Raw genomic sequence first — 22,706 nt, 5'->3', positions numbered from 1 at the left:
ATGCCTTTCACATTGACATATTAGACCTATCCCTATGTGCTTCATTTAAGCTTCTCAAACTCATTAATAATTCATCAAGAGAAAACAAAGAAAATCACTAACGTGGCCGTGGTTTGGACATGTGATCCTAATTACCATAACATTTTGCCAACTTTAGCCTTGAATTTCTCCAAGAATTATTGATCGTTTGAAAAGCCATATCAAACACTCGAAAGTGTGTTTCATCAGACATCCAAACACCTCAAAGTCGTTTAAAAAAACTCGGCTGTGCCTCGTTTTTTCAACTTACTTCTCAGTGTTTGGATATCTGATGAAACACACCTTCTCGTGTTTGATATATTACTTCTTGAACAGTTATGCTGAATCTTGAGCAAAAAAACATTCTGTCTCTACTTTTCATCTGGCCTAAACTCTCTGCAAGCAGCTGCTCTTAACCTGTCCTGATTAAATGACAACTATATATGCAATGGCAAAGATTAATGAAGAACATGTTATCATCTCAGTTCAATGCTACTTGGAAACATAACACATTGCACTTTATTATTAGACCTTCATTTGAGTTCCTTGAATGGTTACTTTAATGCTTGAGACAAAAAAATTATTGTGAAAATTTCAACTATTCACATACCCTCTCTTTTTTGTCTGCCATGTTTTCTGAAAAGACGACTGGCTACCAATATCCTCTTTCTTTAGCGGAAGCAAAGTCCCCACAATTTCCCTGAGTTGGTTTGCCATAAATCTAAGCCCCCATATTTCCACCACTTTAAGTGCTTGAATTTGTTGCAAATTTTGCACAACGCCCCCAATTCTCACACCTACGGCCTGGTGTTCCCCTTCCCCCCTCCCACTCAGGGAAGCCGATAACAAGTGCATAATGTCTGAGGGAGCAAGGGGTTTTCTGTAACTGCTAAGAAAATTGGATAGGGAACACCAAACAGAGTGGGAGAAAATTGTTTGCGACTGAAGAAAATTCCCACTTATCTCAAGATGCTTTATGCAACTGGGCCCTGGGCCCGGGGGGGGGGGGGGGGGGGTACTGCTGGGTATGTGCCGCTGGCCTCTCAGAGCCCCTGCCCCATTATAGTCTATTTTGTGGCCAGTTATAGACCCCATCTTAGTCACTTTTTGGGAAAATGTAATTTTCGCGATCCCAACTAAGTCACTTTCTATTTATGCATCTACTTTCAAGAACGGAATGTAATGCGAGGTGATTGTTACATTTAATAAACAACAACTTTCTGAACTTTTTAACCGAGACCATTTTGAATCCCTACTTAAATAGAATTTTCTCACCCCAAAAATCCGAAAATGCGTGACCCCATTCTAGTAACTCTATTGAAAATGCGACCCCATTCTAGTCAATCCAGTCGTGAAAATGCGACCCCATCCAGCGGCACATCCCCATTAGCCTCTTATAAGGAAGTAACCCCCCCGGGGCCCTGGGCTCCATTCAGCCAGAGTCAGGCACCAAGAAGAGAAAGGCTTTGAGATACAGGCTTCAAGGCTCTAGGACTCCAATAGTACCCCAACCCTTCCCCCCCCCCCCCCCCCCTGCAGGTATCGGAGAGCATTGTATTTTGTATTGTTTCACAACTTTTGTGTTTAGGTGTTGTTTGGAGTTGTTTTGTTTTGTTTCTTTTGTTTTACCTCATCTCTACTCGGTACTCACAGAAGGAACCGCTTTTCTTAGGACTATACCAGATTGACAAACCGATAAGAAAACACAAGACTTTACCTGGAATATCCTTTCGCAGCTTCACATGCTTCCTAAGTCAGGAGATTCTCTTTCTCAATTCACATTAGCAACCAAAGTTATACGTCAAGTCGTCTTTTTGTTGAAACCATCAACTTTTCCACGATCCAACGGCAAGCTGCGGCCATGCACGAGGCAAATTTTTGCACATGGCGCTTCGTGCAGTCATTTACACCTGAAAACAGGATTAACATTTACCTTACCAGTATATAAATTAAATATAAATTGTAAGTAGAGCATAATGAACACATTAGGAAGTGTTAAAAAGTAAACTGACCTCTTTTGGACTGTTTTTCGATGAAATCTTTCAAGTTTTCGCGCCGAAGGTGAAAAAACGCGCACCGCCAGCATTCAATCCCATGCCGCTTTGCAAGCAGGGCGAAGTGGCTAAACTAGTTCCCAGTCTTCCTAGGACAAACAACGGTTGGGGTGTATGGGCGTACAGGGACTTTTGGTGGGGTTGTGCGCACGTACTCGTTTTCACTATGCATCTTAGTCTTTCGCATCTGCTTTTTGGGGATAAAATTTCAACTGCAGGGGACACAAGAACGCTCCCATCTTCCTTCTGTGAGTTTCAATAGGAACAAAGCTTGGGGCGAACCACAAAAAGCGAAGAGACTATTGAAGCCAGAAGCTTAGAAAGCTTGGAATCACGCGCGCAAGTCTGCATACCTTACTAGGAATCCTCCTCCCTTACGAACTTGACTCTCGCAACTTTACTGTGGCTCCCTTATTCTTCACGAAATCCTCGCAGCACGGCGCAATGTGTACGCACCGAAAGGGCAATACTTTCGCTACACTAACTTTTGTGAATATTGAGTATTTGATATGGAGGGGAATATTGGACAAAAATGTGATTGGATCGTACCGTATTGCTTTGTATTCGGTGATGCTATGAATCTACCAGTGCAGTACTATGTCGTACCCGGTAGGATGTTATATCGAAACAGCGGTGGTATTATATCGTACCCAGTAACACAATTAATCCTTCGACATGCTTTTATATCGTACACGATGATGATACGTCGTACCCAGTGATGCTATATCGTACCCTTATGTCGTACCCGATGATGATATGTCGTACCCAGTGATGCTATATCGTACCCTTATGTCGTACGCGGTGATGCAATGTCGTACCCGGCGATTCAATGTCGTATCCAGTAGTGATGCCCCATCGTAGATGCCGGCAAACATGATCAGCCGGTTTATTTTGCTTAGAAAGATCACGTGATATTTTCGTAGGCCGCCTTTTTTTTTTTTTTTTAATTTTGGCGAGAAGTCGGTAGAACAAGCAAATTTTGATTGATCACCAAAATATGGAAGGTCAACATCAGTCACCCTTTCAGCTGGTTAGCATAAAAATCAGAGCAGTGTTGAGTGATGTTATAAATAAGTTAGACAGTACAGAGTATACATGTAGCAACAACATCGACTTTGCAAGATACAAGATTGACTGGGTTTGTGCTCTGCTGTTGAGGGTAGGGGGAACTTTAGAAAGTTCTTAGGAATTTGCTTGAAGGCAACAGATTCATTACCGAATCAGTGCTCGATGAACGCACTCACTACAAAGCTACAGAGACATTCCAGTACACACATTTCTCCTTGTGTCACCCACCAGGAGAAAAAAAGAGGTTTCATCGAAGGAGGAGAGGCCCTCAGACTTCTCCGGACAAGCTCAACAAAAGCAACATTTGAAGAAAAAATCAAACATTTCGAATCACGAGTTATCGAGAGGGGCTATCCAAAAAATATAGTGCAGAGAACTCTCTCAGAAGTGATTTTTGAGAATAGAAAACAGGCCCTTCAACAAAAACCTCGCACAAACAAGAGAATCTTGCCTTTTGTCACACAATACCACCCATCAGTTACTAGCTTGAAACAAATACTAATGGAAAACTGGCATTTAATAGAACGACAACCATTGCTCAGAGAAATTTACAAGGAACCTCCTCTAATTTCATACAAAAGAGGTAGGTCTCTCAAGGATATACTAGTGAGAGCAAAACTCACTGAAAACCCTAAAAACGGCTAAAACACGCACGTGAGAGTCGCGCAGGCCTGTCACTATTTATAAAATATTGTTCATGTTCGCCGCTGGTGGATCCAGTCACCGAGTTTTCTAGTTCTTGTAATGCATTCCTGGCATTTCGCAAAATTTCCATCGTTCTGGAGAGAACATTTTTCTCAGAAGTTTGCCGGCTCCGACATTTTTCAAAAGCTCTGACAAAGCCAGCTACGGAGGAACAGACGACGCGAAGAGCAAGTCATGTCACGTGATGTCGACTTCCCGCCTTTTCTCGTAAAAAAAACCGCTGACAATGCTGTTCGCCGGCATCCGGACGTTTTACGATATGGCATCACCGGGTACGACATTGCATCACCAGGTACGACATTGAATCGCCGGGTACGACATTGCATTGGAGAAGCCTGGATATTACCTTGATTTGCCACAGAATTTGAAAATTAACTACATCAGAGGCATACGACTCTGAGGGTCACAGGCTGAGCTGGGATTGGGAAAATAGCAAATGTGTATATAACAATGAGCGTTAAGCCTGGCAGGTTATCCTCCACGCTCTGTCGTCTGTGTAGACAAAAGAATTCTAGCCTGCGTGGCAGGCGCGTGAAACATATAGGGCGCGAACAAAAGCGTTGATCACGAGGGAGGGAGACACACGAGGTGAAAGCGCCTGCTACGCAGGCTAAACGAATTCCTCGTGTAGCCTCGGATTCGCGGTACTTTTATCTCTCATCTGATTGGTTTACCCTTGCAGACACAATCCCAGAAATAATTCTAACGTCCACGCTTTAGTGATTTGCTTTTTAATTTTAACCTTACTTAAGTCGGTGTACTTGCTGCCATTCGGAAATTCTAGGTGCTGCTGTACAACATTCAGTTTAAAATAAAATTAATTCGCTCGCATAGCAAAGGCCATCGAAATAAAATGTTTTGATTCCCATCCCCCATTCTCTCGCGAAAGCAGTTGCTTTGAAAGAAAAGGAAAAATAAATCAATGAATAAATGATTCCAAGTGCCCTTCGCTTCACTATCTCTTCCCAATCACTGAAGCTCAGCAAAGAACAGCGACTACGTTACAACGCGTTTGAATAGAACACGTCACCATGATTAACACGCCAGACACCTAAATAAAAAGGACAAACAATTTGGAAAGACTTGGAAAAAAATAGGGCAAGCCACGAACGAAGATGTCTTTTGTTCGTGGTTTTTACTTAACAAAAAATCTGGGTCGATCTGACTATGGGACGCAAATCATTTTATTAGGACGGCCAAAATACATTGCTATTTTAAAAGGCGTGGCATAAACAACATATAAAAAATTTATCTATGATACAAATTTTAACTCCGATCAGCAGGAGCAAATTACTTTGAAAATAAAACATTACGGGAAGCTAGGCCAATGATTACATTTCAGCCGATTTGGTCCAACAAATACAAATAGAACTTAAACTACCTTAGCTAAAACTTCCAATTATGCCAAAAGAAATGTCGTTAGCTTCGCTAAGCTCTCTGGCTGGATCAGGGAAGACCTGTGCCAAACAATTAGAGGTCAAGGTGAAACCAATCGCAACTCGCACGCGTTTTCCTGTCCTAAGGACAGTGTCGAGTTCCGATTGGTTCGTTGAGTTTGCACTTGTTCCGATTTACGTTGGTCAGTTTTGGTTCTGCCATCAACGCTCCATAGCAGAATTCGCAGTCAGCGAATAAATTCGCCAAGAATATATTTTTTAAAAAACGTTAAAGTTTCGTAGAATTCTTCAAACTCGAAAACATTTTATATGGCCTGCGGGCTACCACTGCCCACGCACTACACATTTTACTGGTTGTAAAATTGGCATTTTTGTTTTTATATATCCTCGAGTTTTAAAGTCATATCTCTACGAAACTTCCCAAGTTTTCTAAATTCACGCTGAGCTCGAATTGTGTAATAGAAAAACGCTCTAACAGAGTACAAAATACCACAACACTAAATTGGATATCATGTTTATCTGTCGACCAAAGGTGACAGAAGGAAGTCTGTCCGTAAACACTTTGATACGTAAGAAAATATATACATGTAATTCAAGAAATGATAGTCTCCCAATCCATAGGAGCTGATAGAAATAGCTTGCAGCCTAGTTTCCATACCTCATCGCGCTTACCTAACGAACCGTGCTTTATTCGGAGGCTTGGGGCAGAGCAAAACAGTGCCTCTTCCCCATCATTAATCCCGATCACATCATTAAATGGCGGCGTCACATTCGATTGCGCGTGAAGGAGGAATGGGAACAAGGCTGAAGAATTTCTGACTTAAATCGGTAACAGATGCTACTGCACCTTAAGCTATCGATGCCTTGATACATTATTCAGTAATTTGAAACCTGCCTACATCAATGGTTTCTGTAGAGTAACCCTGTTAAAATGTACATATCAAGACATGATTAAAGATTTCCTGATGCAAGTTTCAAGGAATCGAATTCGGAAATGACATTGCCCGTTTCCGCATATGACCCTTGTGAGCTATACCGCACGTGACAACGAAGCTAAATTCGCAGATAACTAAATGACCTTATCTCTAGAAACTGTTTTGCAGTCTACCTTAGGGAACGAGCCCCACGTCACTAGAATTAAATATGTCTGCGGAGTTATGTAGGTATTGTGGTAACTGTAGCCTCGCCTGTTCCTACTTCTAACCGGATGTAAGTTGGCGTCGTTGCTGTGACACTTCCGGCGCTGAGACTACTGCGCCCGCTGATATCACTGCTCAGCGGTGTACCGGGTAAAGATACATCCACCTGTACCTGAAGATCCTGGGAATCTTCGTCTTGGCCTTGTTCAGTTGAGAAGACTGGACCTGGAACTGTGAAACATAACCAAACGCTTGTTAACTTTGTGCATGTGTCATGTAGTAGGTTTACTGGCAGCCACGTCGACTTATATGTACTCTGCAGTGTAAATTAAGCCCCGTCTACACGAGCAATTTTTGTATGGCAATTTTCATATGGCAATTTTTATTTGCCCGTGTAGATGATGAGAAACGACCAATTTTTATGTGACAACTGCATTTGCTGAAAAGCTGGCGTGTTAGTTTTTATGTGGCAAATAAAACTTGCCACATAAAAAAATTGTCCGTGTAGACGAGATGCCACATAAAATGTGACAATTTTTTCAACGTCATCTGTAGAACCCAGTCCCTACAGTCCCTAACATTTGCGCATCCAGCATGGCGCCATCTTGCTTTTTGTCTTTCCATGGGCATCTCCGCTGTGTGAAATTATTACTGACGCAAATTAACAACAAATATTTGTCGAACCATCTACACGGGCAAATAAAAATGGCCACATACAGTTGCCACATAAAAATTGCTCGTGTAGACGGGGCTTTACAGTAGAAGGACCTGCTTCCGTCTGGCCTTGTAGCCAAGTCAGTAGAGCATCGGTGATCAAAATCCACAGGCCGTGGGTTCGAAACCCACCGAGAACAAATCGAGTGGACAACATATCCTTAACTAGGGCAATGCTCAGTAGGAATTTAAAGTGCCTATAAGCGAAAATTGTCTTTAGGTAGTTATAAAATTTACCCTTTCAAACACGGGATTGCCGATTTTCTGAGCGCTCAAAGTTGGGCTATTTTGCCTTCAAAAATGGTATTCGAATTGGCGGCCAGAATGCCAGGTGACAATAACCGCTGACGTCACGTTGGTGCCAAGAATTGCAATTCATCATGGCGGAAGAGAAGATAAGCGACAACGAGGGCGATGTTGCGTTGCTGGCGTCCGTAACAAAGAGAGTTGCCAGAATCGATCATTCACAGAATTGCTAGACATGCTTTTCTATTTCTACGATCCTTTTCGGCGGCAAGAACGGAATGAAAGTAAACAAAATTTTGGCACCAACGTGACGTCACAACTTGGAATTCAGCATAAAACTCGACCCAGCCCTCTGACCATTTTTGAAAGCAAAACAGCCCAACTTTGAGCGTTTGTAAAATCTACAAGTTTTACCTCAGTACTCTAAAACTTCGGAATTGTACATGTTAAAGTGCAAATTTTATAACTACACAAAAGCAATTTTCGCTTCATAGGCACTTTAAGTGATTTCCCTCCAGCACTTAAATTTACACTGGAGACTTAACTGTCCGCTTTCTCAGTTGTACAACTAGTACTGCGCGGCTCACCATTTCATGTACCCATTCACAACTTAAAAGTCGGTTTGTGAAGGCATTTGTTGCCTTACTTTTCATACAAACGCCTGGACAAACATCACTCAGTCTCTTTTGACGTGTAATACCAGTCTTGAGCTCCACTAGCGGGCAAGTCTAACGACGATTACACTAGTAAATGGATTTTACTTATTCAAATGTCAAGGCAATAAAAACCGGAAATGGGCTGCGGTAAGGTTTTCACATTTGCCAATCGCAAATGAGGCATCTAATGCACTGTGGTTTTAAGATGTCTTTGTGTGTGTGATCGTTCGGATGAAAGCTACAGAGCATTACTTTTCGGTGGTGCTTAATATCCTGTGGGTGGAAATCAGAGAAATACGTACATGTACCCAATCAGTGTGCAGGGCGCATCTCACATATGAACCTAATAACTGGCCCAGTTCGGCACATTTTCCCAGTAGCTCAGTGGTTAGGCTATCCGACTGTTATGCAGAAGGTCATGGCTTCGACTACTGTCCGAAACTCGGAGTTTACCTTGTCTCACGCTCGCGACATGTGGAATAGCACACCTTCTTTAAGTTGTCTTATTACCTGACAAATTACCCATTAGGGATCTTAAGCAACGACGACGGCGAAGGCAGCGAAAACGGCGTCACTATTAAAATGAATAAGCGGGTTTTTTTTCAAACGTCGTCCTGTTTCTTCCAACTTGCTTTAAATGCCAAATGTACCGGTAGGTGAAATTTCCTGACGTTGAATTCTTGGAGACCGCACCCAAGTTTAGAAAGAGAAAGAAAAATTAGTCGCCGTGTTTAAGTCCTCAATAAAACCTGCCACCAGGAAATTTCACGCCCTAGACGTGCAGTGACGGCATAGAAATGTTCCAAAACGTGTAATGCACGTGCAGAGTTGTTGTTTTGGTTATTAAACCTATTGCGTTTTGATGTCCTCGTTGCCGTCGTCGTTGCTAAAGCTCCCTATTAACCACTTTGTACTGTAGCAACATAGGAAGTCGCGGACCAACCCCCTCCCCACCCCCACCCCCCATCTATCGTTACCTTGTCCATCAACGTGCACCGAAGTCAATTCTTCAATGTCGTCGCCACTTTGTAACTCCTCAATTTCTGAACCTCTCCTTGGTCTACAAGCTATTTCCTCCACGTTGGCCTGTTGGATTCCAACCCTCTGTTCCTCTCCTCGTTCCATTCTCCGGGCCTCCGTGCGTCCTACTGGACTAGACTGCGCACGCTCAACCCTGCTTCTACTCGGAGGAGCCGTCGCAGGCCGTGACATTCCTGAGCATGCGGAAAGGGAACGTTCAACGAACCGCTGACTTCGCGCACTGTCGATTCTTCTTCTACCCGAGGAACGAATGCTTGACGCCGATCTTCGGCGCATGCGTGCGACGGCTTCTGCAATAGATTAAAGAGACGAACGCGGTTAGTTCGAAGTAACGTGAATCATGACAAAAGTACCGAAGAGAACAACCATTGCAATATAAACAGCGAAGATTCGTCACAATGATTTTTAGCCCAACACTACGTCGAGTGTGTTGCACTCAACTAACCTCGAACCAGATACCGCCTCATTGAGGGGTGAGAACATTAGAACAAGACGATTCGCAACGATTGTTGGCGAAACAATGTTGGGCAAAAAGTTGGTAGGCTATAACATGGGTAGGCCGACGAATTTAAAAGAACCCTTGCAATGTGCGGGCCGCAGGAAAGTTGGACTGAAATTGGCCTGCGTGTCCATGTTACCCGGGATCAACCTTTCGCGAAATATTGCTGCGCCAAAACTCGTGGTTGCAAATCGACAGAAAAAGCCGATGCGGTGTTCCGCAAAATACTGATAGCTACACTGTAAATACCCCAACACTTAAATCAACTCATTCATTCTTAAGATCCATTGCGTCCACAATTGTCATACAGTATATAGCATCGCCTTCATACAGATGTACATTTTCGTACATTTCTAGATCTGGGCCCAGTTGTTCGATTAAGCTAATCCTGGGTTAACGTGAACTTTGATTCGAATTTATTTGCTAATCAGTAAAAGATTCTCCCAAAAGATTTTATTCCTTTAAATTTGACTTAGGCTATCTTTACCACAAGCTTAAAATTAGTGTTTGAAAAGCATTTTTAACAAGCGAGTTGAAAGCCTCGGTTACGTTTAAATCGGGGATCAGGGTTAATAGGCTTTCGAACAACCGGGCCCTGGAAGTGCAGTAGTGTAGCGGTAGTGCATCAGAATTTCCATCTGAATTGCTCGTTCCGAAGTTCAAATGGAGACTGGGGACGAGTTTTTAAATTTTCCATTTAATCAGAAATAGGAGACCATCACAAGAAAGATCACAATAAAATTGGTCAGTTTATCAAGTTCGAGGTTCTGTAGAAGGCTTTTAAACACCGGAAAACTAAGAAACTTTGTATGGATTTGGGGGACGCCATCTCAGAATTAAAGACATCTGTATGGAATTTGAGCGACCTCTGACAGACCACAGCCTGGTGACTTGCAATGAAACAAAACCAAACTTAGTAAACTGACTAATTTTTATGCGACCTTTCTGGCGATGGGGTTCATTTCTTCGTATGACGCAATTTGAACAATGTGTAAACTAGGACTCAGTCCCTTTATGAACTTCTGAATGGGCACTATCAGTGGTCTGAACTTGGTCTCAACCGTCGACAAGAAAATTTGTTCCACATTGTCCCTCTCCTCCCATGTGTATAAATGGGTACCGGTGCCGAGTGAGCAGATAGCGAACAGACTCAATAACAGCTGTTTATATAAAAGACTTAGAAAATAATGGGACTGATTTCAATACCTTCAGGTATGTTATCTGGTTTAATTGTTCCATTTAAAGCTTCTACAAGTGGAATCTCTTCATAGCCAGGCCACGTGTTTTCCCCCTGGGCGTTAACCTACAACGAGAAGGGTATTCTACTACATTAAAGTGTAATACTAGAGTCTCAGTACCAGCCGTTTACAAAGTACCGTAAATGCTTGAATTAGCGCCCGGGGCGCTTATTTAATTTTCTGGGTCGAGAGGGGGGCGCTAATTCGAAGGAGGGCGCTTACTTGAAGGGGGCGCTTATTTTGTTTTTCAATTTTTGGCCTCAGACTAATATTGTCTTTATTTCAAGTAAACATGAACTGTAACAAAAAGTAAGAAAACTGAAACGAATCTGTAAGGAGAAACACAAATCTGTGTGTGCTTGGGGAGGGGTGGGGGGGGGGTGCTGCCTCAAGGGGGCACTAATTTGAAGGGGGGGGGGGGTGTTTATTTGAAGGGGGGCTCTAATCCAAGCATTTACGGTACTTTTGTTGAATCTGATAACAAGAAATACTGCATATCATGTACACTTGAATCTCAGTGACAGATAGTTGAATCAGGGGGTAGTCAAAACGGTCGACTACCTCCTGATGCAAGTAGACTGCTGACCGCTCTGATGAAAAAAGACTGCTGACAGGACAACATCACTAAGCTTGTGGTTGTTAACTTGGTAAATCAGTAATACCTGAGAGCTAGTGCCGTCCTGTTTCTTGATGTAAGCTCGTATTTGAAGCAACGCATGGAATGCTAGGAAAGGAAGAGGTATATTTATAGGGTCAGACAAATTTCAGTTACCATAGTAGCGCACAAATTTTTTGTGAGCATTTCAAGAATACGCAGCCACTTTACTTCAAAGCTATACCTCTAAAACAGTGGCTACGTGGATACTTGGCTGCGGGCCACATCAATAATATACCTCGAAAACAATGGCTACGTAGCCACTTAGCCATAGCCCTATAGCCCAGTAGCCACATATACCTCATAACTCACGGGCGATAAACAACACATAGAATGTGTTTATGTCTCGTTCTTTAAGAATGAAGCTTATTTTGCAGATTGTTGAAGATATACTATCTGTTTATAACTTACGTGATCTACAGATGGGACAATTACTTGCTTGATATCTAAGGGATTCAGCTGGAGGAAAAAACAAAGAATCAGAGCTTTTGCGAACAAAAACCTAAATTGCTCCAAATCAGGTATGTTTGGGCAGAGAGTCTGGGATATCAAAAGCCTTTACACCTATGTCAAAAAATAAAATAATACAGAGCTATGCTTCTTACAGGATGTACAGTCTTCGAACAAGGCCTGTCTCTATAAACCCCCTGACCCTGCTTTTCCATGGTGCAAAAAAACTACCAATGCCTGCCATTAAGAACAACCATCAATCAGATTGTTTATAAGAAAACTTGGTCTTCAGTGTGGAGAAGTATTATCATCATCATCATCATCATCATCATCAGCAGCAGCAGCAGTGTTATTAAAATATTATGAAACAAATACCCATAGCCTTAATTTGAAATGTATCCTGTTAATTACTTTAATTTGCATTCACCACTGAGACATTGTCAAAAAAATCACAAGGTGGAAATATCAAATCAGGATTAACCAGATGCGACACCACCACACCTTGATTTCTTTGGCAGTAAATGTGCAATTCACTTGAAAATTAATACATGTAAATAATAAATACACAGTACAGTGCAAACTCTTAGTCTCATGAATCACTGGGGGGGGGGGGGGGGGGTGAGGATAGGTGCTAGTACAAACTGCTTTAATTAACTTCCTTAATTTCTAACTTACTCTCTAATACTTAACACTTCTACAACAAATCTTGAGTAAGTTGCACATTATACACTGTGGTCTGTGGGTGTGATAACTCCAGGAGGTTTGAAAGGGCCTTGCCTGACAACCGATTATTTTGCTGAACCAATGAATCTATGCTTTGCCCACTTGATCATAACGATATCCATATTTTTTAAATCTTCATTTTATTTTAATAGCTGTAATAGCGATAAATCCTGACAACCCTCCTAGAGGTGGCTGGTACTGGTTTCCATCAATTTCCAGCACTTACACTTAAGCGGATCAATACTATCACTCTGTATCAGCTGATACCACAATAATGGTATCTAACAAATGCCTAAACATTGGAAAAAAAGTTGCGAATATTTTTTCAACTCAATACATGTAGGTTATCATCTGTTAAAGATAATATGTCTACTTTGAGAGCTCAAAGATGGCAATTTTTTTGTCATTCTGTGAGTTCAATAAATTATTTTACCATTTATTAAAAAAAGTTTCAACGTTTTTAAAGTGAAGTACATGTACATGTATTTTTGACTGTCGTTAAGCAGACCTACATGTAGGGCACTTGACACACTGACTTGGTCAATAAAGGCCTTTAATAATATGCAAAATTATAAATAAATAAGTGAATAAATGAATAAATAAACAGATAAATAAATAAATTAATTAAAACTGGCAAAACACCACTGCAATACTACCGCGATAAGAGCAGTCCAAACCACGTCTTTTAGGACTCAGAGGTCAGATACTGAGCCTGACTGGTGCTTATAAGCACTGGTTGGCATCAATGCTAGTCAACTGCACACTTATTTTTAGGTGGCTTAGTTACTGTAAATGTCATTTAACCTAATTATGTGTAAGCAGCTTTTTTACTCACCACAATCCCTACAAAGACATAGATGTCTGCACGGTAAAATGAGGGTGTCTCTCATGTCACTCATGCAGATAACACATTCCAAACCAGTCTCTTCAAATTCATTTTCTTCCTCCTGCTCAATGTCAAATAAAGAATTAGATGTACCTTTAATATGATGCTGCACAGAGACAACTACTGAAGCTGATTCAACACTACTATACATGCATATACATGGACTACTACATGTGCATGTACTGCCCAAGACAGCACTACCACAGACTTACTACAATCCCAGGAAGTTCGCAGCCAAAATCACAATGAAAGAGAGGGAAAGGGAGATTTCATGAATACAGCACAAACCTTTTCATTCTTCTGATTGAGTTTATTTTCAATTCCATAAATTTCTTGAAGAAGATAGCACAGACCATCAACCTTTATTTCAGAGAAAAAAAGAATATAATCATGATAATGATAAATGTCAAATTTATTTTAGTTTTTAATTCCGAACTCAAATTTTAGATATCAACACCTGGTAACTGAAAAATAGCATAAACATGTTGACTGCTGTAACATAACAGATAACAGGTACATGTAAAGGCCTGCTTAAACAGTTTCAACATTTGCCCAATATTTGTTAAAAAAAAAGTTGAAAGGATGTTGGACAAATGTTGAATGAAAAGAGTGTTCAATCTGTTTCAAAGCCATTCAACATTTTCAAGAACAAAGGAAATGTTGAACAAAGGTTTAACCAATAATTTAAAGTGCTACTATGATCAAATTTTTACCTCTTGAATTTTAAGGTTTATCACATAGAATTCTAGGAAAGATTAAAAACGCCGTTTACCGTTTCTTAATATCTGCATTGGTTCCAGAGATATTCACGTTTGAAAAATGTGTAAAATATGTAAATGAGATGACTGATGACGTCACAAACTCAACCAAATTTTGGTCAAATACTATAAATAGAGCTATCTCAGTCAATTTACAACAGAGACCATTGAAACCTGGCAGGCTAATAGTTCTAAAGGCAATACACCTACAGCTATAAAAATTCGGTTCCCATGGCAACTCACTCTTTTCCAGTCCCCTCCAACCTGATTTCAATATTTTAGTGATTTCCAGCTTGAAAAACATTTAACAAGGCCACGAACTCGACCTAACATATTTATACGCTTGCTGGATCATGCAGATAAGGCACCATTGGCAAATATAAAAACAGAATGCCAAAGATGGCCAGCAAGGCCTTAAGTATCAGGGAGAACTGGAACCCAGTATGTTGCCATGGTAACAAAACTGAGAAGCTCATATTATGGAGCGCACCTAGAACAATGTCACTACAAAGAATCAAGCATTTCTGATACAAATTGGCTGAGATATCTTTTATCATAATATTTGACCAAAATTCTGTTGAGTTTGTGACGTCATCACTTGGCTAATTTGCATATTTTAAAAACTTGAATATCTCTGGAACAAAAAGAGATATTTGAAAATAGTAAACAGCATTCTTCTTCACATACAGACTACTTGTTTATGTTTTAAGGTTACTTCCATGTTTCGCGATTGCCTTCAGGAAAATCTAGCGTACGTGCGCTGCTTTCGATAAAACCACGGAAAACTATATATCTGATATATTGAAGTTTGCGAAAATATCAATGTTTTTTTATTTTGTTGGATACATAAGCGCTCAGAGGCCTGCAAACTCAATACTAGCGACGTGTACTTAACTGAATTACCCACTCTCACGTAAAGGCGCACAACCAAACAGGCTGCACAATATCAATCAGGAGATAATAGGCTAACAAAGTGTGTCAGGCTTTTTCTTTATACCTATTCGTTTGAGAGAAAACCAATCCTTAAGATGGACAATAGAAAATTTTTGTAGTCCTGTCAGATGTTAACACGTCACGGGAAAAATATTATGAATTTCGTAAAAGCCTGACACACTTTGATGCATTAATATCTGATGACCATTTTGGCCAAATTTTGTTGAAATCTGGCAAATCTACATACCCTATTAATTCATTTGAAGACGGGGAATTCGCGCAAAAACAAAAGCCGTGTTTTCGGCCTTGAAACATTTTCCGAGTTTTCGCACCTCATTAAAATACTTGTCAACGCGCTCACGCCGCTGGCCAATCAAACACAAAGAAGCATTCCCTGGAGAGTTCTGTAAGCATTTCATGTTACTGTAATATTGTAAAGCGATTTCTTTATTGGGAAAGTTAAGGACGGTGCCTACTAATACCGAAGTATTTTTTTCCGGTTTAAGACTATGCGGGAAAAGCAGATCTTAGCAAGGGCTATTGGAATCCAAAAAGAAACTTGGGGGTAACCATGCATTTTTCAGAGATAACTAAGCAATAATATCTCTAAAAAGCGCCAAAATATAAAGCAATGTAAGGGATTTTTTCCTAAATTGAAGATTAATTATCTCTGAAAAATGCATGGTTACCCCCAATTTTCTTACGAGATACCAAAAGCATTTGCTAAGTTTTGCTTTCTCCGTATAGTTTTAAACCGCGCAAAAATATTCTTGTATTAGTAGGCACCACCCATAGCAAACCCGAGTATCTCGAGATGCGCAGAACGTATGCGCAGTAACAATAGTGGGCACCGTCCTTAAGTCTGGCGAGAGAGAGAGAGCCACCGGCGAAACTTAAACAAAGAAGAAAACAGCAGATAGACGCAGAGTTTTTTGGCTTCCTCAAATGATTTTTCGACCTTCTTTGGGCCCGGTTTTTACTTAACTGTCACCCAAGGCGACTTTTCTAGTTTCGCTTTCTTCATAACAACCTTTTACGCAATGCTTGAATCCAAAATGGAACGCTGTTTCACAGTAAAATTTTACATACAACGTCGTGACATGCGATAATAATAATAATAATAATTAATATTTGTATGGCGCAAATAAGCATTTGTATACGATCAAATGATCACGATGTAAACAAAAATATGCAAATTTGCCGGTAATTTGAGATCGTGGGTAAATTTTGCCGCGTAATATCTCAACACAGTCCTGAATAAATTAGATTATGACACCTTCACTCGCTCACCGCTTTTCCTACAAAACTTTGTTTTTCAGATAGCTTGCGTTCTTATTAAGATTTCTAACGGCTGTTTTCACGAAACTTTGCATCCCTTTCTTGTTTCAACAATTATCTAAAAAAATTTATTTAAGAAAAATTCGACCTTCCTTCCCTATAAGTAACCTTAAAATGGCTCAGATTAGAAAGACACGAATTTTGTCATAGTAACACTTTAAATTTGATTCAACACACTTTCAGCAAGCTTTCAGCATTTTTTTACGCTTTCAACAATGTTGAACGATCTGTTCAAATGCCCCCGACATTTGGTACAATGAACGCTATGAAGCAAATGTTGAAACCGTTTAAATGGGGGTTAACAGTCTACATGTACCTATAGTCATTGTGGTAAAGTACACCAGATTTGTTAATATTAATTTGCTAAATTTTTAAGTCAAATCTGTCATACCATTTGTTTCTGCTTAATTGGTTTGATTACGTATGATCCATCAGACATTTTTTCGAACGTCACCAGAGTGATGTTAGAGTGTCCCAGATATTCTATGGTGAGAAAACAAAGATGACTCACTAGTTAGTATAAGAGGGAATTCAACTGCAGGTTTTATCTACCATTTACTCCTTGATCCTCTAAATGAGTAGAGATTTTTCTCTGAGCTCTTGTTGTTTGTTGAAATGTTCATTCTGCACCAAGAGAGAGAATGAATATAATGGCATATTGTAGAAACATACACATATTCCAGTGACATCAAAGAGGTATAAGCTACATGTACTCTAAAAATTTTCAACTGTTTAATAGAAAATCTTAAGTGCACGTTTTCCCACTTGCATTCACATTTTACATTACAGCTGTTATGTTAATTGGTTCTCAAGAAAATACACCCTTGATATTTGGTCAGCTTTTTAAGGTGGGCTGTGTTGTTAAGTCTAGGTTAAGCATGGCACAGAAATATTTAATGCCGTTTAAGAAGGGTGTCTCCTTTTGCTACTGTACATATGTTCTGCGCATCTTGGAAAACTCCAGATGGTGCCAACTGACACAATTTAAGTATTTTTTGTCGTTCATGATTATACAAGAATAGCAAATCTTAGCAAGAGCTATTGGAATTTGGAAAGGAAATTGGGGGTAACATGTACATCTAACCATGCATTTTTCACCGATAACTAAACTTCAGTTTTTGAAAAAAATATCATACATTGCTATGTACGTATGGTAAAGCCTTTTAGTACATTGTTATGTGTGCATGGTAAAGCCTTTTAGAATAATTATTATTGTTGCTTAATTATGTCTGATGTAATGCATGGTTACCCCCAATTTTCTTTTTGGATTTCAATGACCTTGCTAAGATTTGCTTTTCTGGCATAGTCACAAACTGTGGAAAAATACCTCTGTATTAGGAAACCCAGTCCTTAAATGTACATGTATGTAAAATTGTCAGGTGCTCAACAATCACACCCAGGTCTCATTTGCATACCACTCTCATCAAAGATTATTTTACAACTTTCTAGATTGTTCTTGCATGCATATTGATTATTTTGTTTCAAATTTGCCACTTTCAGTTGGAAAATTGTTAGTGAAAGACTTCACAGGTTTGCATTTCAAAAGCTAGGGGGAAATTATAGCTGTAGCTACATGTAGTCCTGCATGAAATATCCACAAGCGATTATGTTTTTGGATTTAGTTTAAATATTTTTGACATTTTCTGTGGGCCTTCAAGAACACCAATTAAAATTATTTTTATCAGTGAAAAAACTTATAATAAATTAATTCTGTGAGGACAACTTTCTGGAATTACCTTATACAATCTAAATCCCAATGAACCATGTTCTATCAGACTTCCAAAGTCAGATCATTTGCAACCCCCAAAATCACCAACTTTAAAAATACCATTTTCTCAAAATTTTGCAACAGGTTTTGGTACATGTACATGTAAATAATAATATTATTATTGTGTTTCCTCTAATTTTGTTTATCAACAGAACGAACTACTTCCAGTTGTTGTAAAATTTGAACTAAATTATTGAAATAATCACCTTAAAATAACAAACAACAATTTTACATTCATACATGTATGTTGTCATTTAAATTTTTTTTGGTTTTATAAAATTTCAAGCCAGTTTGATTTTTATTTCCTTTCGTCTCAGATAATGGTAATGAATAATGCACAAAGGAAAATAAAAATCAAACTGGTTTGAAAAATTTCAAAACAGAAAACAAAAAAATACATGTAAACCACAACAAATATACTTAAAATAGTATATTTCACCTTCTTCGTCAACATCAATCTGGATCACCACAGGAATGTAGGAGTTGTTTAACGGGCAATAATTCAACTAAAAACAGAGAAGAGAAACAACTGAATTAATTTTTCATGTATGACCTTAATGCCAAGAACAAAAAACAGTGCAGTGTTCTTGCCAGGATTCTGCCTTGGAGAGTCGCAGGGCCCCTTTTGCCGAAAAATAGGGGCCCTGCAGGAACCAAAGAGGGCCAAAGTTAGTCATAGTCTGTGACTGGCTTGGCTTTTAATGCACCATTACAAATGTACACTGTGTTCTATGAGAATCCCACAAGGCCTCAGCCTGGTAAGAACACTAACAAATGCAGTTCTAATGAACAGTGCATCAGTACTACATGCATACATGTATGCGCTTGTGATAATAAAAGGCTTTAGAAGAACTTCTGGAAAATCTTACCTCTTCTTCATCAAATAAACTGGGTCTAATCTTGTGCTTGGGAGAACTCTTATAAACTTGTCCTGAACCTTTTGGAAAATATGACTTGGTCGAGGATGTGAAAGGCTCATGAGATGTGTAGCTGGAAAATGAAGGACAAGAATGAGCCCTTGTACCCTAATGGCAAACACAGAGTTTTATAGCCAGGCCTTTACATGTGGTGGGGTGAGTCATTGTTCCCTGGAGACCTGCCATAAACATTTTGTATACATGTCGATACGATTCAATGCATTGGCTTGTAGGCTAGAATTGATATTTTGCAACATGACATTGTGCCAAAAAAACAGCAAAGTTTTCTATTGTTAAAAAAAAAAGATTAAAATGCTGTTTTTTGGAGCAATCTAGAACCAAATACAATCCAACTGCTACATTGAATACACAATTTGGCATCCAAGTTCTGTTCACTGAGCTAACATTTTCCTTGTTATCGTTGAGGTTTATACATACATGTAAGGTCTGCAATTCGCCTACAGTAAGTTACATAGTTGAAGAAGAACAAACTTACATTGCCAGGCCAGTTGACAAGTCCTCTGTTGCTTTATAATGGACCGTTACAGCACATTTCACATCCGCATCAAAAACAAACTCTATCGAATAGCTCTCTTGATCTGGGCTTCTATAAAGGGAGAGATGTGATTCAGAATGCGATCAGTTACCCATTTCCTCTCCACCACTTCTCATATTAATTACCTTTTCTTAAGCAGAAAATTTGAAGAGTGGCAATCCCAGGGCATCTCGACAGTTTGTTTTGATGGAATATCCATTTGGAAGACCTAAACCTGACACCTTAGAGATATGGATTTAACAGCCAAGAAAAACTAGTGAACTCATGTTTTCTTTGGAGAAGGTTTACCCACATCAAACATTAACGATGTAGCAAAATCAAGTTAGCCTTTTTTTTCTACGGGCAAAAATGCCATAGCAGAGGTTCAAAATGATGCTCCACATGGGTTTATTATAATAACAGCCCTCATCATAATGATAACAATGGCTGATTGATATTTGTGGGGTCCTTAAATTGTTGTACATCTGCATGTACATTGTTAGAGCATTGAGATTTTAATGTAATTTACTATTATTATTATAACTATTTTGTTTTCACTTAATAATCAGCGGGCTATGCATATACACCCCGTCATACTATTTTATTTGTAAATAGCATATGGATGTTTTTTACTGCTATATAATATTAATAATAATAATTTATTATTATTATTATTATTATCATTATTATTGTTGTTGTTGTTATTATTATTATTATTATTATTATTATTATTATTATTATTATTATTATTGTTAAGCCTTTTGATCAGTTCTTCAATTTTCTCTTATTAACCAAAAATAAGAACAAGATGGGTTACTCACTTCACCAGTTTAAGGGAATCTTTTCTTAAGTTCACAAGACTTCTCAAGGTCTTTGTTGGTTCATTTCCTGGAGGCTGTGGATATGGAAACTACAAACAACAAAAATATTTAAAAATATGTACAGTGGAAACCAGTTGATAAGGCCCACCAACAGGCCATGAGAATTTGGCCATATTAACGAGATGGCCGCATTAACAGCGTAGGGTCAAATGCCATGGCTGGTCTCTTTCAAGTGACACTGTGACAGCAATTATTGAAGGGGTGCGTGAAATAAAGCCCCCAAGTGACTTTTGATGTAAAGTCAAGTTCTCCTTTTATTTCACAAGTGAATACAAGGCAATTTGGAAGGAGAATCTAGCAATTTACCAAAAGTCACTTGGGGCTCTTTTCCAGGCACCCCTTCAATTGCACTTCTAAGTTAAGCAACCAGAATGGGAATGTAGATAAATCTTAATCCTTAGGCCCAAAATCAACAGGTGTATTCTCTCACTAAAAGCTAGTATGGTTGAGACTGTGTAGTGTCATAAGTTCAGTTACATGTAAGAAGAAGTAAAAGTTTACTTTGAGTGCTGAGAATGTTTTAAAACTTCAGATGCTTTGGGACTGAAAGCAATACATGCATCTTATTCGATGGTTTTACATGCAATATGTGTGGATATTTTGCGAGTTGCGAAGTTTTTTTCCGAGCCCCAAAGGAGCAAGGAAAAATACGAGCAATGAGCAAAATGTCTGCGCATATTATATGTAAAACCATTGAATAAGAGATTTATTATTCCCCTACAAAAAAGATTTTGTTATTTTGGTTTCTCTTTTCTGGTAAGAGTGTTGAAATACCCCCAGCAATATCTGTCCATCCAGTTGTCTATCAGTATTATGGCACATGCGAATGAGCCAGTTAAATGTCATTGCCCGTTTTCGCTCTGTTGTAAACCAGTCAAACCGGGACACTACAGCGTATTAAGGTCTTGTATTTTGCGTGTCCTCTTAACCTTATTTGGTGAAATGACATGATAGTGAAATAATAAAATGCAATAACAAACTTACAAGAAATTTGTTGATCACCTCAGGCAAATAATCAAATGGGTGATTAAGTTTTAAATTGATACAATGTATCATGGTGACCTATGAAAATTGTTTGTTTGTGTGTTGTATTAATTATTGATAGCCTGCATACCGAAGAAGAATTTGAATCATGTCTGAGATTTTATCAAATGGTTTGCTTACAATAGCAAGCTTAACGCCAAGCTACAAATACCAAATTACAACTGTGGCATTGGTATGCTCCCTTACAAAATGCCTGCAGTTACATGTACATAATTCTGAGTTCTGCTTACTATTGCAGCAGCACTTTAAAATTTATTGCAGTACAAAGTCATAGAATTTCATCAAATACATGTTAAAGCTCATACCTTTAATAAACATTATAATAATTTATTACTAGTACATGATAATTTTGATCTTATCTCAACATGACATATAAACAGAAATAATTACACAAAATGAAAGTATAGTTTTATGTTTATAAGTTTTATGTAGTGTGTGGTGCTCAGAGCGTTTAGCAGTCAGGTGTCCCTTATAAGAAGTCATCTGTGTAATGCACTAAGACAAAGGCGTAAATTAAACTGCTACTGACACTATGCTGAAATAACTTACCGAGACTGGCTTTGGATTGAGAAGGTTCAAATCACTGTTCTCTCCGAAAAGATAAGCCTCTGGCTGCGGAGTATCGAACTTCGATCCACCCATAAGAAAATAATCGGCAAAGTAGCTCTTTCCTGGAGATAAAACGCTCGAGTTAGGCACCAATAGAATCGCTTCGAAGGCAATGTTCAATATAAACTTCATGGCGTTCCCATGTCGTGAGAGAAAAACGGCGAGAGTTATTTACCTGAAAGTGGGGGATACTGGTAAAGATTGGAATTAAATTCGAGATCCTCGACTCCCTCGTTCTGTCTGCTAAACCGGTTGCCCATTGTGCGTGGGATTGGGCGATGAATCAGCTGAAAAAAAGGACAAATAACCTGACTACATTTTGCGTTTCCTCCTGTTTCCTAACATCAATACTAAGTGACGAATTTACATGCACTACATAAAAGGAAATAGGATGTGACGTCAGTGGAATCCTTCTTTGATCGCGGTCTCGTCTT

The 22,706-nt window shown here is 39.2% G+C and overlaps 1 protein-coding gene and 1 long non-coding RNA gene across 3 annotated transcripts in view; both read right to left on the bottom strand.

Annotated features, from left to right (window-relative positions):
- LOC146458399 (uncharacterized) overlaps nucleotides 1-2,114 on the bottom strand; it is a 28,766-nt gene extending 26,652 nt beyond the window's left edge. For both annotated transcript variants that reach the window (XR_014858184.1, XR_014858185.1), the window contains exons 1-2: nucleotides 2,031-2,114; nucleotides 1,736-1,928 (exon numbers count right to left, since the gene is read on the bottom strand). This is a non-coding gene — a long non-coding RNA (uncharacterized LOC146458399). The remainder of the gene's footprint in view (nucleotides 1-1,735; nucleotides 1,929-2,030) is intronic.
- A 2,446-nt stretch (nucleotides 2,115-4,560) lies between these two features.
- LOC146458398 (E3 ubiquitin ligase RNF157-like) lies at nucleotides 4,561-22,646 on the bottom strand. The gene is made up of 14 exons (XM_085090857.1): nucleotides 22,448-22,646; nucleotides 22,213-22,334; nucleotides 20,560-20,648; nucleotides 19,700-19,810; nucleotides 19,156-19,276; nucleotides 18,726-18,792; nucleotides 16,910-17,001; nucleotides 13,778-13,849; nucleotides 13,439-13,550; nucleotides 11,842-11,889; nucleotides 11,438-11,499; nucleotides 10,744-10,840; nucleotides 8,975-9,328; nucleotides 4,561-6,612 (listed from the first exon to the last, which is right to left on the bottom strand). Exons 1-14 carry the CDS (start codon nucleotides 22,530-22,532, stop codon nucleotides 6,398-6,400), a joined length of 1,647 nt encoding a protein of 548 aa, XP_084946983.1. The 5' UTR covers nucleotides 22,533-22,646; the 3' UTR covers nucleotides 4,561-6,397.
- Between the last annotated feature and the right edge of the window lie 60 nt (nucleotides 22,647-22,706).

This window comes from Pavona decussata, unplaced genomic scaffold (assembly GCF_977016875.1).
Source record: "Pavona decussata unplaced genomic scaffold, jaPavDecu1.1 SCAFFOLD_233, whole genome shotgun sequence".
Classification (NCBI taxonomy): domain Eukaryota; kingdom Metazoa; phylum Cnidaria; class Anthozoa; order Scleractinia; family Agariciidae; genus Pavona; species Pavona decussata.
Note: the sequence above shows the minus strand (reverse complement) of the source record. Positions and strands in the feature narration are given on the sequence as shown.

Coding starts and splice junctions, on each gene's coding strand:
- LOC146458398 (XM_085090857.1), bottom strand. CDS start 22,532: ATGGGCAACCGGTTTAGCAGACAGAACGAGGGAGTCGAGGATCTCGAA. Junction 22,335..22,447: donor CCAGTATCCCCCACTTTCAG/GTAAATAACTCT, acceptor TTTTATCTCCAG/GAAAGAGCTACTTTGCCGAT. Junction 13,551..13,777: donor TCAATCAGAAGAATGAAAAG/GTTTGTGCTGTA, acceptor GACATTGAGCAG/GAGGAAGAAAATGAATTTGA.